We start from the raw sequence: 15,331 nt of genomic DNA on the forward strand, positions 1-15,331 counted from the left end.
ATCAATGATATGCATACATTAGCATTTTTTCACGTTTCCTTTATTTAACCAGGTAAAAATCTCACTGTGATTAAAATCTCTTTTTCAAGAGAGACCTAGTCAAGAAGGCAACATTTAAAAAAAAGATTACAACAGTAAATACAAAAGGCATAAACAGGCTTAGACAACTCTCACAGGCTACAAAAGAGCGTAGACAATGTCCAGTTAAGATGCATAAGGTTTCCAAAAATCTATACTAATGTAAAAAAAAAAAAAGAAAAAAGAACTTAGAAACAAACCTTTGCATCCACTCTATAATTGTTAATGGAGCAGAAAATGAATTTTCTAAGTAAAATATGGGTTTACCTGGCCATTGGTAGGTCAAAATCACTGTTATGCAAGTCACAAGTAAGTCTCGAGTCTTAACTTTGAAATTCTGAGTCAAGTCCTAAGTCAAGACTGGTAAGTCCTCAATCAAGTCCAAGTCCTTAACTTTGTGTTTCAATTGAGATTGAAAGATTAAGAAAATAAAAATGTAAATACTTTGTAAATTCATGGCAACTTGTCAGACTTTATCTGCTAAAAGAGATCTTGCAATAAGATCAAAAGCTACTGTATGGACTTTGTGGTTAGACTGTTTTGTCAACTGCTGTTTTCATACTCATAAAAAACTTTAAATCATCAAAACATGGACAAGAAGGCCTGAAAGTGTTCAGAAAAATGGAAATTTAAACACCTGCAATATCATGGCAAGTAGGTAAACTGCTCAGGAAGATAGTGTGATATGATCAAACAGCTACTGAACGGGGAGACAGTTTTGTCAAATTTGGTTGGTCGAATCCTAAACAAGTCATTTTGTGTGTCTGCTAGTGTAAATGCACCTTTCCCTCCTGGTCGTGCAACGTGATTGGCTGCTGTGGAATTGACTCAAAGTATATTTGTTTTCATGAAAATAGAGGTATGATTCCCCTGCGCACTTAAAAAAAAAAACAGTTTTGTTTTAGTTTTTTCGGCCTTGGGCAGAATATTAAGTAATTCTAAGTCAACCACAAAATTTGTGACTCGACCCTCTCGTCTGTGTCTACTATGATATTGATTGATACTGCCTTTAGTTCACTTTAAACACGCACCACACATGAAGAGGCCCCATAATCAGGGGAATGACCTCAGGCCTGTCACTGACAACAGATGCCAATCACTAATCAGTGTCATTACCTTGGCTTGAAAATGACCAGAGATACTGTTTTTTTTGTTCTTTGTCCACTGAGATGCTTAATCAAGGAGAAGGCGTGCATGCTATAGACCCAACGGATCAATATGTTAGACGGGAGGAGGTCGAGGGCCATGGGTGGTGTATGATTTTGACCTGGTGGTGTCTGCTCATGAGACGTTGAAGAACTTTGACCTTTTGCTCGCCAGTGAGGATAAAGGGCTTGTTCACGCCAGACAATAAATAGACAAATCATGTGTCTACTTAATCATTGCCTTGTTCAATATGGTCCTATCATGGTTAAACTTATTTCATGTTTTAGGTCATTGAGTGCACATGGATTTTACAAGGGTGGTCTTTTCTTTCTCTGGCAGAGCTGTTATTGTGGCCTGTAAACAAGAATTTAAGAGCCAGTAGAGTAGTGTTTGTTTAAGACATTAGCTTAGTTGCTTTCTCAAACTGTAAAGAAGATAACTCACTTCACCACCACCTGCAGACAGCTGAGTCGCCACTGTTTGCGTACTCGTTGTGCTCTTTAGTGTTAAAATGCAGGTCATTCAAAGATGCACTCCACCCTTTCACATAGGAAATCTTTTGTAGCTTAGAATCGAATACACCAAGATACTGAATATGGAAATGAGGAGAACTATCTGCATTGAATTCCTATCTATTGTAATACAAATTAGATGCATACTATAAATCAACAACTTTTTACACCAAGGCAACGTCAAGAAACTCTCTTTACAGCTGCTTTGTCTGGAAAGTTGATTTCCCAAATTCTGATGAGCGACTCATAGCCACATGCCATCACCATCCAACGTCAACCACATACAACTTTGTAGACTATCTATTGTAGACTTGGGCATTATGCTGTTACAGTAATATATTAATTCAGTATCATGTGTTATTCATGCTGGGATGCAGTGGTGGGAGATGGATCCTTAACTTGGGTAAAATAAGCAATACAACAATGTAGAAATACTCCATTAAAAGTAAAAAATACTCATTGGGCAGAAAAATGGCCCCAGAGAGTATTTTATTATTTTACTCTGGTCATTATTTTTTCACATATCAATAATTGACAAAGACAAACAGAAAAGCCTCACATTTGAGAAGCTAAAGAAAGGACATATTTGAGGTTTTTGACTGAAAAGTGACTTATAGTTGCTGATTGATTTTGTATTCAGTTAATCTACGAATTGTTGCGGCTCTATATCTTTATCGTTATTGCATCATTATCAGTGATGCATTAATGTGACAGAGCTCTTTGACTGCTGAAGCAGGTCAAAGTGGAACTGAATGTTACTTTATATACTGCTGAGTAATTTATTCTATGACAATGCTTCATATTTAGTAAGTTGATATTAAGTTGATCCTTGACTGTAAATTCTCAGAATGCAAAGTGACTAGCAATTAAAGCTGTCAAACTAAATGTAAAGAGTAAAAAGTACAATATTCTGCTCTTAAATGTAGTAAAAGTATAAACCAGCATATAATAGTCAAGTAAAGGAGGCACTTGGATGGAAATAGAAATCTCTCAGCTGAAAAAACATGACTGTAACAAAAACAACTCCTTTCTCCTTCTACTTGATTAATACTACTATTAGTACTTTTTATTCCTAACTTGTATATATTTTAAATATTTGTTCTTGTATTCTATCCTATTTATTATTTAATGTATACTGTATCCTATTATTTCATATACATTCTGTATGTGTGCTGATATGGGATCAATAAAAATCTGTCTGTCTGTCTGTCTATCTATCTATCTATCTATCTATCTATCTAGAGCCGATGATAAAATATGTCAGTTATTGTGACCATAATTGGTGTTGTAGACGGGGCGGGGCTGAGCGCCTCCCCCGCCTCTGATGGAAATGAAGGGGCTTACCCGGATCTACCGCTGCAGATATTTCAGGCTCCTCCCTGCACTTTTTTTTATAACAGGATATCTCACTGGCGCGAAAAAACGCACATTGTGGGGCGGAACTTGTGCCTGTTGTTTGAGCCCCGTTTTTTTTCTAGTTAAACTAAAACAAAGTAGGCCTATAGATTGCGTTGAAAAAGCGCATCTTTGTATCCAGCAAAAACTCGGTCAGCTTTTATTCGTTTGATTCCCGTGAACCTTGGACTCTTTGCTCTGTGGTTGCCGAGGGATTTTCAATGCCCTGAATTTCGCTGTGGGATTTCTTTCTTCTTCGGAGAACCGGTGAGTAGTCTTATTCTAGTGTGTTTCCAATGAGGAAATAGAGGGCTGTCTGTAAGTGTTAACTCACGCTGGGACTGTGAAGCAGTCCACTTTTTTTTCTTCGCCTGGTTACATGACTCCTCTGTGGAACAAAGCGTTGCCTACATTTAAGGAAATGCAGCCACGCATGTTACTTTTACGCAGAATAGACCGTTAAGTTTGTAGTTCTCTCGTGTCGAATCATAACTGACGCCTATATAAATGTATACTGTATAGGCCCATACATATCTAGATTCTGTAATAACCTTGTGTGCCTGGACAGTTTGTCCATCCCTGCAAAGAGAGCATCTGCAAGATGCAATCAATTATGTATGTGGTCCCATTTGTAGAAAGTAGGCTGTTAGAGGGATGTGATATCCTAATGGCCCATTAGATGGACACTTGAAATGTGATCATAAATCTGATGGGAACTACTTTTAGAAGACCATTGCTAATCACTGTGATATCCCCCCCCCCCCAGGTTGTGCAGGACGTTGTTCAGAGGCCACTGGTGTCATTTGATCATTTCTGGGAATAAACTCTAGCGGATTTTATTAACTGGGAACATGGAGTTCGACTGTTACCAGCACTATTTTTTCGACGATTTCGACAGAGAGGAGGATTTTTACAAGTCGACCGCACCGAGCGAGGACATATGGAAAAAGTTCGAGCTGCTGCCCACCCCTCCCATGTCTCCCACCCGGACTCTGAGCGGTGGTGCTCTGCACCTCTCGCCGGGAGACAAACTCAGCTGGCTGTCCAAAGTCCTGGGTCAGGAGGAGGAGTGCGAGGGTCAGATAATCCCAAATACGGAGGAGCTACTCGGCAACCTCAGCTCCATCATCATCCAGGACTGCATGTGGAGTAGTTTCTCTGCCAGCAAGCAGCTGGAGAAGGTCAACGGGAGAGTGCAAGCTGCGGCACAGACAAGTGTCTCTCCGGTGGCCCAGATCTACGTGAGACCGAGCAAGGCGCAGTGCGTCTTTCCCGGTGGACCGATCGCCGCTTCGTCGACTGACTGCGTCGACCCCGCGGCTGTTCTCGCCTACCCGGCAAGCAGCTGCAGGAAGCCGGCGTCCTCTGGCTCCGAGTCTCGCTCTGATTCCTCTGGTAAGGAAGCAGTCATGCTCTATTTTGCCCCACCCTGCCCCAGTCTCAGGATTATATTGCCCTCTAAATGCGTAATTTGGAAAGCTGGGCTGCTGTTGCATAACTGTGGTCTGTGATGCAGAGGGGTTATCAAGTACAACATAGTCAGTCACCCTAAAGCTGGATTTTTACCTTCACTTTTACAAAGCGCCACATTGCTCAGAATATACCCGTGCAATCTTTTTAAAACCGCGCCCCCTTCACTTTGACTTGAATTTCCCTCTTTCAATATCTTCCACTGGCTCTGCATTACAACCAGAGTGCGGTAGAGGGGCGGGGTGGCCGAGTACTGATGATTTATTACTACTACACATAGTGACAGACCGTGAGAGTTAATCTTTCACATTTCCCAAATTGGGGAGTGCCCCACTGGCAGCAGATCTCCTCATTTAAATAGTCGATGAATGCTCAGTGCTAAACGAGAAAACGCCTGAATTCCTGCGAGCTTTAGCACGGATGAGCACTGCTGTTAACAGCTCCTTCTCTGCCCCCCTCAGATGGAAGTAGTAGTGATTTGCATCCTTGGCAATGGAATGCACTTCCTTATAGTCAGTTTAGTTAAAATTTGATTCAGCTTGCCTCTGCTTTTGCAGGTATGCAGAGTACTTTGTAAAATGACAGCATTGAAATATCATGCTTTTAAAACATTGTTTTGCTATGTGTATTGATGAGTTGTTCATATGTGATCACAGATGATGAAGAGGAAATCGATGTGGTCACCGTTGAGAGCAAGCAGAACCGGGTGCGGCTGGTAAATGTCAGAAAACCAGTGACCATCACGGTCCGGGCCGACCCATGCCCCAAACGCTTCCATATGTCTGTCCACCGACAACAGCACAACTATGCCGCCCGCTCCCCAGACAGTGAGCCAGAACCTGAGGAAGAAGATGAAGATGATGAGGACGAGGAGGAGGAGGACGAGGAAGAGCCTCAAAGCAAGCGTACATGCACAGCATCCATTCAGCAGCCGGGCTCTTCGTCTGGTGCCTCCCAGCCTGGTTCCCCATCAGAGAGTCCTCAAAACTCGGACGCAGAGGACACTGACCGCAGGCGGAACCACAACTTCCTTGAGAGGAAGAGGCGGAACGATCTCCGGTCCCGTTTCCTGGCCCTGCGGGATCAGGTCCCTGGTCTCGACTCGGCCAAGACTCCGAAGGTGGCTATCCTGACCCATGCGGCGGAGTACCTGGCAGACCTGCACACCAGGGAGAAACGGCAGCTCCAGGAGAAGAAACGCCTCAAAACCCGACAACAGCAGCTTCTCCGCAGATTATCTGAATTGAAGCGCTCTTGAGACACAAACAAAGTGTGCTTTTGAAATAAACTGCCTCGTTATTCACTGGCAGGAACTTTGCTCTAAAGTTACCTGTCACTTTTGGAAAGCTACAGTTTTTATATAACATGCTTCATGTAAATAGCTGTGCATTTTGTTTTGGAATACATTCATATTGCTGTGGGGTTCCTATGCATTGACTGTGCTGGCCAATGAACCTGATATGGGGAGGAGGAGCAGTAAGTGTGCTGTGTTTTTATTTTTAGTACTGAACAGGGGGCAATAGAATTGATTTTATAGATATGACTAAGATATTTCCTGGTATGCTGTGATGGGAAATAATAACTTTGTTAATAGTTGATCAGTGTGATCACACTGAAACACGTGTGAGTGTGAATGCCTTTCTGTGTACATATGAGTGAATGAGCCAGTCCCTGGTTTGTTTGGTTTAGATGACTAAACCGAGTGTTTGATGTACAAATTGTTCTGTAAATAATAGCTTATCACTCCTGATGAAGGAGACAAAATCAAGCGTTGTCAACAAGCTTTGCTCCTCTTTATGATGTGCAACCAGGCATCGAGGATCCTCTACTATTTTTTATTAAGAAAATAGAGGAAAAAATGGGCAAAAAATGAATAAGTAGCACTGCTGTACTTTATATTCACACGTCACTTTGTGATTTCAGTGCTTCTCCTGATTTTGGTTAATTTTTAAAGCATGCTAACATCAACAGCATTTAACAACATTAAATTGTTATACCATATTTGCATACAAACCTGAAGTCTTTGTTTTTTTATTCAAATGTTACGCAATGCTATACACTGCTAAGACACAAGTTACTGTATTCCTCTGTGAAAGCCAAACCCCCGGCACTTACAGATAAGTAATTTAATCTTCTCATTAATGAGAAAATTACTTATGTGTTAGCGTCAGTGTTTTTGTTTTCTTTCTTTGTCACTGCCGTGCAGCTGATACACTGTCTATGATTTGGTGCTGTGCAGGCTACTTTCCATTATAACTCTTCGTCCGTATTCCTCTGTAAAATGAATATCCAGTAACATTTTGACCTTGCCATCAAATTAGTTCTGTGCCCCTCTCAAAATTTTTATCACAGCTTCTATTAGTTTCTGTGGCAACCTTAAGAAACCCTGCACCAAAGTGATCCCTTGATTTAAAGCAGCCATATTATGCTCATTTTCAGGTTCATAATTGTATTTTAAGGTTGTTCCAGAATAGGTTTACATGGTTTAATTTTGAAAAAACACCACATTTCTGTTGTACTGCACCACTCTCTCTCACTGCTGCAGCTCCTCTTTTCAGCTGGTCTCTGTTTTAGCTACAGAGTGAGACCTCTTTTCTTCTTCTTCTTCTGTACTATCTTTGCACTGCACATGTGCAGTAGCTCAGATGTAGATCATGTCAGCTAGCTAGCTCCATAGACAGTAAAAGAAAGGCTGTTTCTACAACTTCGGTCAGTTACAAGGCAGGATTAGCTGGGAGACTTCTAAATGAGGGCGCACATGGAAGTAGTTCTTTTGTAGATTATGGTGAATTTATGTGTGTTGTAGCAGTGCTTTGCTATTGAGAACAAGGTAGCATGCTAGCGTTAGCATTAGCATGCTAACGCTACGAGCTAATGGTTGCGGTTAGCCTGCTCGTTTCGGCTTGTGACGTCACAAGCCGTGCCGATTTTGAACAGCTCACCCAGAGACTGAAGGCAGCACACATTCAGAAACTGTATCTCACTCTAAACAGCATGGATGGATTTTTTTCAAAGTTTGTATATGTGTGGAAGCACCAGAGACACAACATAACACCCCAAATCCCAGAAAAAGTGATTTTTTCATAATATGGGCACTTTAAAGGTTTGATGCAGCAGCAACAAATGACACAGATTAATCGTGTGCTTCGCACTGTGTGGGTAAGATCCACCACATGCTGCTGTGGTATTTCCTTTTCAGAAACAAACCTAATACCAAACACAAATCAGCTGTAAATAGGGGCAGATAAAAAAACTGCTTGATTTCCTCCCCTATGTCACTTTGTGCAATCAAAGGAGCTTGCCTTGTGCACCAGCTGCTGGTCTACAGAAGGTTACACTGGGTCTATCCTTGAGATTTGCCCTTGAGTGCGTGTGATACTGTTGTGGATCCTCTCCTTGCAGTGGCTGCTGCATGCTCGGCACCTGATGTGCTCTGAACTAGGTTACACTCACACACGTACAATCGGTATCTTTAGAACAGTCCCCAGTGGTTTGGAGACAGAGGTTGTGTGGACTGCTACTTGGATCCAGTGCAGCTATTCACGCAGGTTTGCAGTTGGAGAGCTGCACTGCTTCATAAGTGTCTGTAGAATGGCCTGTAAATGGATAAAAGTGAAAGTCTCAATAATTTCTACATTATTGGATGACATTACCCTCTTGTATCCTCCTACCATCATTATGTGGCATGCCTTTTACTACCCTTTTGTTTGTCAATTGCTTAGTGGTCCATGTAATTGGTGAGTGTTGGGTGCCTGTTAGACTCCTACATGCAGCTGCTGTCTCCCAGAGAGCTACTTGTGTAAGTAGAGTAGAACAAAGGGGTCTTGTAAAGATAGATTTCATTGAGTTTTCTTTCTCCATTTTTGATAAATTGACAGTTGTGTTTAGCAGCAGATGCCCAGTACAGTGTTAAACAGTAACCTGAGACTCTATAGATCCTCAAAGTGCGGCCTGCCAGCCAATGGTGGCCCTCAGAAACACTTTGTATGGCCCTGAACGTGACATTGATTTAAATCACCCGCGGTCAATTTCAATAGCTTACATTTAATACACTACTTAGCTACTGCCAATTTGCTTATATTGGCACTCAGACTGCCATACTATGTAGGTGAGATGCAGTAAAACAGAGTTATAAAGTATGGCTTAATCTTAAAGCTTTAGTGCATAACTTTTACGATATTAATAAACGTCTGTTACATTCAAGCCATTGCAAAATGAGTTGCTACAAAGCTAATTAAGACTTTCAGCTCCACAAAACTGTCTCTATGTTTCTCAGTATGGCTGTGTTCAAAAGATTGTGGCATCCGGTGACTTTCCTGCGCAGAAACTCGAGTGAACATAATTACCTCTTCTGAAGAGTCCATCATGTTTTTTAAATCCTCCGTGTCCTCCTTGGCTAATAGCAACTGCGTGGGGGGGGACCGGGCAGTGCACAGTCATGGAGGGCTCTAATTCTTAGAATTCCCCATGGGGGCAGCAGAAACTACACACTATAGCTTTAATCAAGAAAAAAAATGAGTATCCTCACACCTGATTACCAAAACTGTATTGGACTGAAAAAAGGCAAAGTTTTGATTGTAGCAGGCCTTTATTGGGAGAAATGTGTTAGGAATTTGAGCAGGACAACAAACTCCTATCTGCAGCGTTTGTGGAATTCATTTTGTATAAATATAACGAACACGTAGTCATTTCTTGCATAAACTGAGTTGCTGCTGCCCCATCGATGACCACAACGATGAGTCTCTGCAAGCCTGAATGACTAAGTTTGACAGCCTGTCATTTGTTTAGTAAACTCAAAGCAACCATTTTGTTCAAGTAAAGCCTGACAGATGAGCCAGGCACACCCTGAACTCCAACCGTCTCACACCTCACTTGCCTTTGTTATGGCCGGGATAACTTGTTGTTTCACCTGTTTGTGTTCACTGTCTGGGCCCTGTTGTCGGCCCTGAGGGCACTTTTTTCTGGCACAGCTGAGTGTTTCCTTTACAAAACCAGAATTTGGTCTCAGGAGGTTGATGGAGTTAACTGACCCTCAGGTACACATTATAGATGACTGAGCTCTTTGCAACAATATTGACTTTGCTACATTTGATAAGAAATTTATTTAATATTTCTTCAGAACTTAGTTCTTTGTACTTCTTACATTTCCTTTGTAGACTAAAAACAAGTCCAACAATATATCAGGTAATGCCAACCTGAGTGAACTTGATGAAGTTGTCACAGCAAACAGCAATTACTGTACTGTTAGAGTAGTTGCTGGTTCATATCTGGACAATGCATTTATCCAACACCAACATGCAAGGTATTTAGTGAGATGCAAATGAGAATATTGCTGATTATTGGGGCAAGATCTCCATGTTGTCACTTTTTCAGCAACTAAAATAAACAGGCTTGTTTTCAAAATGCCTAACATACAAACTGTAATTCTTCAGTTGCAGTTTAAATATTAAAAAAAGACCAATATTTGTATTAAGTTTTCAACATCAGCTGCAGTGTACATATATTGACAATAAGCACTCAGTGATTATGGCGCTCTTAAAACAGGGTTTTCCCTGAAGGAAATAATGAAGTAAGAGGATCTCTTATTCCTGTGGGATGCTCTGCTCTGACGGTTATCTTGCAAGACCAGTTTTCTGCTCTCATGTTCATGCAACGCCCACACTGAGCCGTGACTTCTGAAGTGCACGTGTGATCACTTTCACACACATGCTCATACCCTTTCCTTTTAGAGCATATGTGTTTTATTCTCTCACATCTGCAGGCTACATTTCTTTTTCGCAATAAAATAAGCCTTTTAGTCCCAAGCAGCTGCAACCTGTTGCTGTCCTCTTTACTAAATATCTGGCGTACGTAAGAGGAGATCCGTTTATATCATGGCAGTGTCATAGAGGTCTACATATTCCCAGGGAAATAGACAGAATGTGACAGCTTTACTGGTGGTAGGACAGAAGTGTGTGTGTGTGATGTGTCCGATCAGGGTGGGACTGTGGAGAATTGATGATTTGGCTGGGTGGAGAGCAGCCTCTTTCTGATTTATACATCCTCCTCACACACACACTTGTATTAATAAAGCAATCTCATTAATCTTCCCTTTGTGCGGTAAGCAACAAATTTCACTCCGTTAATATCTCTATGTCCAAACGATTGAGTATATTCAGTATATTCTTCACATGTGTTAACCTTTGGCACATAATTGCATCACCTCAGAACAATTGTTCAGCCTTGTAAACATTGCAAAGCAGATGAGCATGTCTTATCTTTGGCAAGTCTTCCTGACAAGAAATACCTGTTATATTCATTGCTTCAACATTGGCTAATAAGCAACCATCCAGGTCAAATAAGCCTTTTATTGAGCAACATATGAAGTGCATCTAGGTGCCTGGAAAGTGGGTGGATAAACTTTCACAACTATTAAGATCCACTAGCTGTCACTGTGATACATCTCTTACCTCTGCACTTTAAAAAAAACACACAGGCACATTGAGCAATATTTCCACCGTGTTAACTGGTTGTGTTCTGACTGGCCTGGTTTGTATAGCATGTATACATTGCATGTTTACATAGTGGGGCAGAGGAGGAAATGGACCAAGAGCATGCTGCACTGATTTGTGATTCTAAGAGCATGGTTGAACTGGCTGCGTATCTCTGACCTACATGTGGGTGAATATAGGACATATAATATGGGCGGAAGAGAAATAGGCTTATCTTAGGATAACCTTATGACCTCCTGTGTGAGAATGAGCTGTGGTGGAATTGCTGAACAATTTTGGCCGGTTGAAAATCATAGTCAGCTAGAGAGAGGAGAAGTGGACTTACTGTCATTCCTTTTCTTACTCAACACTCAACACACACCCTTCCTTTTATTTGATTTTTCGAATGGCTGACGGTCAAGGAAGAAGGGGAAAACACATGCAGGAAAAGACGCAGATACACACATCTTGCTTGTGAGGGCGCACACAAATGCTTGCAGGAAACCTTCCCTGGTCGCAGTCCTTCATCTCTCTGCCTACTGACCCACATTCCAGCCTGGTTGTGTCACTGGAAGTCAGCCGAGGCTGTGGTGGCTACTGTCCATCTGATCCTAATGAGGCTGTGAGCCTACCACTAACAACCACATGTAAATGCTGGCAAGCAAAACATCACATTCTTTGAGTCTCTGTTTTCCTCTTTATCTCTGTCTTTCCTACTATCTTCTTGTTTTCTATCTTTCTCTCTACGCCCCTTCTTCCCTGACAGACCCCTTCCCCCAGACAGTCTGATGGACACCCCAGGTACTTATCTCCACCATTTGCTGATCTAGGTCAGTCTTCTGAGCTCAGTGTCTCTCTCTCTCTTTCTATTGCTCACCCTCCCCATCCTAAGGCCAGTGTTACATAACAGTGATGATTCAGTTGGAACATGCTGTATATGTTCCTCTCTCTCTGGATACATCTGGCCCCAGCTGACTGGTGTCAAACCAGTGTTTTGCTTTAAACCTCAGCCAAACAAATTGGACTGCCTTAAAACCAAATAAACACACAAGGTGTCGGGAGTTCCTGTGCAACACCTGTTGTGCAGCACAAAGCCATTTGTTGTGTGTGTGTTTTTTTTTAGTAGATGGCCATTTCCACAAGCACCTTCATCACTCTCCTCAACTGACAGCTATCTTGTCTGCTGTGTAGTAGCATCTAAAATAAATTCAGGAGGGTTAGCGTGGGTCTAGGCGGCCATGCCATGTCAGCAGAGCAGGTCTTTCAACTCGGCTGTCTAATCTGGAGCTAATCCTAATCCTGTTAGTGTAAATGCCGCTGCCATCTGGGCCCAGACACACCACAGCTCTGATTATAATGAACCTATCAAAAGGTCTTCAAACCATCACACTGCATGAGCTGTCAGTGGCTTGCATTAAACTCTCTGACCTGGACCTATGACACAATCATGCTGAGGATGGGTAGTCCAACAGCTGATGGGTAAACAAACAAATGCATAGCCAACACTGTACATCAGTTTATTTTAGTAAATCAGGCAATTAGGATAGGAGACTAGATAAAACATAAATTGTGTGTTAAGAGTCTACAGACACACACATGAGTAATCTGTTTCTAAAGGGTCTTTGCCCACTGGAGGCGTAAGAGGGAGTATTAGCTGCTGTGATGTAACCATGGTGCTGGTTAATGGATAAGCAAAAGGAAAAGGAAAGGGGGGAAGGGCCTCAACAGTGACAACTGCTGTGCTACCCTCACCCTGGCAACCCCCTAACCACCACCCCTTTCAACACACACACACACACACACACACACACACACACACATACACACACTGAATGGGTGAGAGAGGTTGAAATGGCTTGTGAGTTAAGCCGGTGACACACCAACCCGACGGCCGACCTTCGGCAGAAAAGGGCCTCCCCGAGTTGGCCAAAAAAAGTGCCTCGGAACACACCGAAGCGATGCCGACGGCAGCTGATTGGACGAACGCGTCACATGGGTCTGGTTTCTCCGGAAATTCAAAGCCAGACTGTCATGGCGGCTTGTTCAGAATACGATCTCATATTTTACTAAAATAGTTCACCGAAACCTGTTTCTGAAAACATTTTAAGCGAGAAATAGGCCATGCAATCTGTCTTCATTTCAGATCGACAAAGGTCAGTTTAAAAGATTTTCGTCAGATTTTGAGAGGCTTAGCCACGCTAATCCCGCTCATCATTTCCGGGTTAGCACTCCACCAATCAGATTGGTCATTTGAGTCCGACTGCCGGCAGTGCCCGCCTTCCCACCGAGCATGTCAGGTCGGCCAAAAAGAAGGCCAACAGCCCCTGCGATGGACGACGGCACGGAACACACCAAACAGACTTGAGTCACCGACCTCGCCAGACTGTCCGACGGCCGATTATCGGGTTAGTGTGTCAGGGGCTTAAGTCTCTAAAGCTGGCAGTATGCTCCCAATGACTTCTAATATCTTGGTGTTGAGACTTATTTATGTTCATATTGGGGATATGATGTGAAACCTGGTTATTTATACATATAATACATGATTCATTATACACATATTCTGATTGTCTGACTCTGTGCAGACTCATGTCTTGACTCATGTCTTTGTCTCCTGAACATCCAGCCATTGTTTGTCATTTCTATACTGACTGAGTAACCTTAGCAGGTGAGGATAAACACCCTTGGGTTTCTGGCCTCCTGGACTTGCTCCATCTCTCTGTTTGGCTTCTTCCTAGTGAATTCTCCTGGTGAATCTTTTGACTAGAAGGTCAGCTAATAACTTGAAATGTATTAACTTTATTGTATTTATTTTGTATCTTTGTGAGTTTGGTTTGGACTAGTTTGGACCTTCTTCCTATCACCAGTATTTGAAAACAAGAGTGACAAGTGAAGATAAAACATGCTTAAAGCTGCTCTAAACAATAGTTTTTATACATACCAAATTGATCAAATGACTATGAAAATTGTAAAAGGTGTCGCTTTCAGTGACACTAGTAGTACACTACCTGCCAAACCGCAGACAGATAAAGTTAGCGAAAACACGCTAAAAGGCGAGTGAATATTGGACTTACATTCTTCAGTTGGACACAAAAAAAACCCAAATAAATAAGAATGTTTCTCCATGGTATGTTCATTGTATAAATAAGTAAAAAAGGTTTGCTAACATGTTTGCCATATTAACTTTATAACATGATAATATGTCAATGTTGTGTTTACAGCTTGTTCCACTGCCCCACAAATGGCCAACATTTTTTATTAATGCAAGTTTAACATTACCGGTGTCACTTTCATTTCAGCATGTAGATCATCATTGCATTGTTTATAGTCATATTTTGTTTTGTGTTACTGTCTAACTACTGTGCAACTCAGGTTGAAGATGTCCATGTCCGACACATGGCAGACAGTGATTTGATGTTTATATGCCACAGTATCTTGGTACGTCAGCCAGCATATCTAAGTTTCTCGAGACTGGGATAAAGTCCTATTCAGATTTCTGAAACCTGGATATGGTGTTTATATGCACCACCACATAACCTGGATACTCCAAAGACTAAATTAAAACTGGGATACTAGTAAATGCAATATTTGACATAGAATTTGACATGAGCCCAAACTGCTTTCAAATAGAGTCAACTTCCCCTAAAATGTTAAAGCACATTTAAAAACTACTTTATGTTTTCAAAATAAAGTGAATTAATCTCGCCAGATTGTCTAACGAAATGAGTTTAGGCCAAGTAGCCTATCTATGATTTCAGAAATATGTTGAAACCTGTTGCTACTGTTGGGGGTTTTATCCACAGAGTAGCAGTTTAAATCAGAGCTACTGCTGCTCTCACAGCTTTGTCAGCCAGCAGATGTTCCATTGTTTGGCTCTGTGGTGTAAGGTTGCTTCAGTTGAAGTTGGACTGCATCTTTTGAATTTGGTCCCATTGAGTGCCGTCACCACTAACTCCCACCCCCTTCTGCCCCCCAAGCTACTCAGAGAGGGGCTTTACCCCTCCCCCCAGTCCCCTTTAACCCCCTGCAGACCAGTTGTCCCAATACCACCACGACTATAACCTCCCCTCTAGATCTCCACTTTAGTGCTGTGCTCTTTGTCTCCCCCTCGGTGAGGCCTTCAGTAATCAGCACCCCCTCCCACCCTCCCCCAATTTATTGACCAATTACTACCGTGTGAGAGTGGATATGGAGAGTGTATTTGCATCAATATACATTTAAATGCAGATTTACACACACACACACACACACACACACACACAC

At 42.0% G+C, this 15,331-nt stretch overlaps 2 protein-coding genes across 2 annotated transcripts in view; one reads left to right on the top strand and one right to left on the bottom strand.

The window, feature by feature from the left end:
• The first annotated feature begins 3,118 nt into the window (after positions 1 to 3,118).
• Positions 3,119 to 6,614, top strand: LOC116035726 (protein L-Myc-1b-like). The gene is made up of 3 exons (XM_031279024.2): positions 3,119 to 3,398; positions 3,898 to 4,526; positions 5,258 to 6,614. The coding sequence occupies exons 2-3, from the start codon at positions 3,983 to 3,985 to the stop codon at positions 5,857 to 5,859; spliced, it is 1,146 nt and encodes a 381-aa protein (XP_031134884.1). The 5' UTR covers positions 3,119 to 3,398; positions 3,898 to 3,982; the 3' UTR covers positions 5,860 to 6,614.
• A 5,176-nt stretch (positions 6,615 to 11,790) lies between these two features.
• LOC116035731 (interferon alpha-inducible protein 27-like protein 2A) overlaps positions 11,791 to 15,331 on the bottom strand; it is a 29,155-nt gene continuing 25,614 nt past the window's right edge. Inside the window, exon 7 of the mRNA XM_031279031.2 lies at positions 11,791 to 11,802. The gene's annotated coding sequence lies outside the window, so the exon portion shown is untranslated. The remainder of the gene's footprint in view (positions 11,803 to 15,331) is intronic.

This window comes from Sander lucioperca, chromosome 18 (assembly GCF_008315115.2).
Source record: "Sander lucioperca isolate FBNREF2018 chromosome 18, SLUC_FBN_1.2, whole genome shotgun sequence".
NCBI lineage: Eukaryota > Metazoa > Chordata > Actinopteri > Perciformes > Percidae > Sander > Sander lucioperca.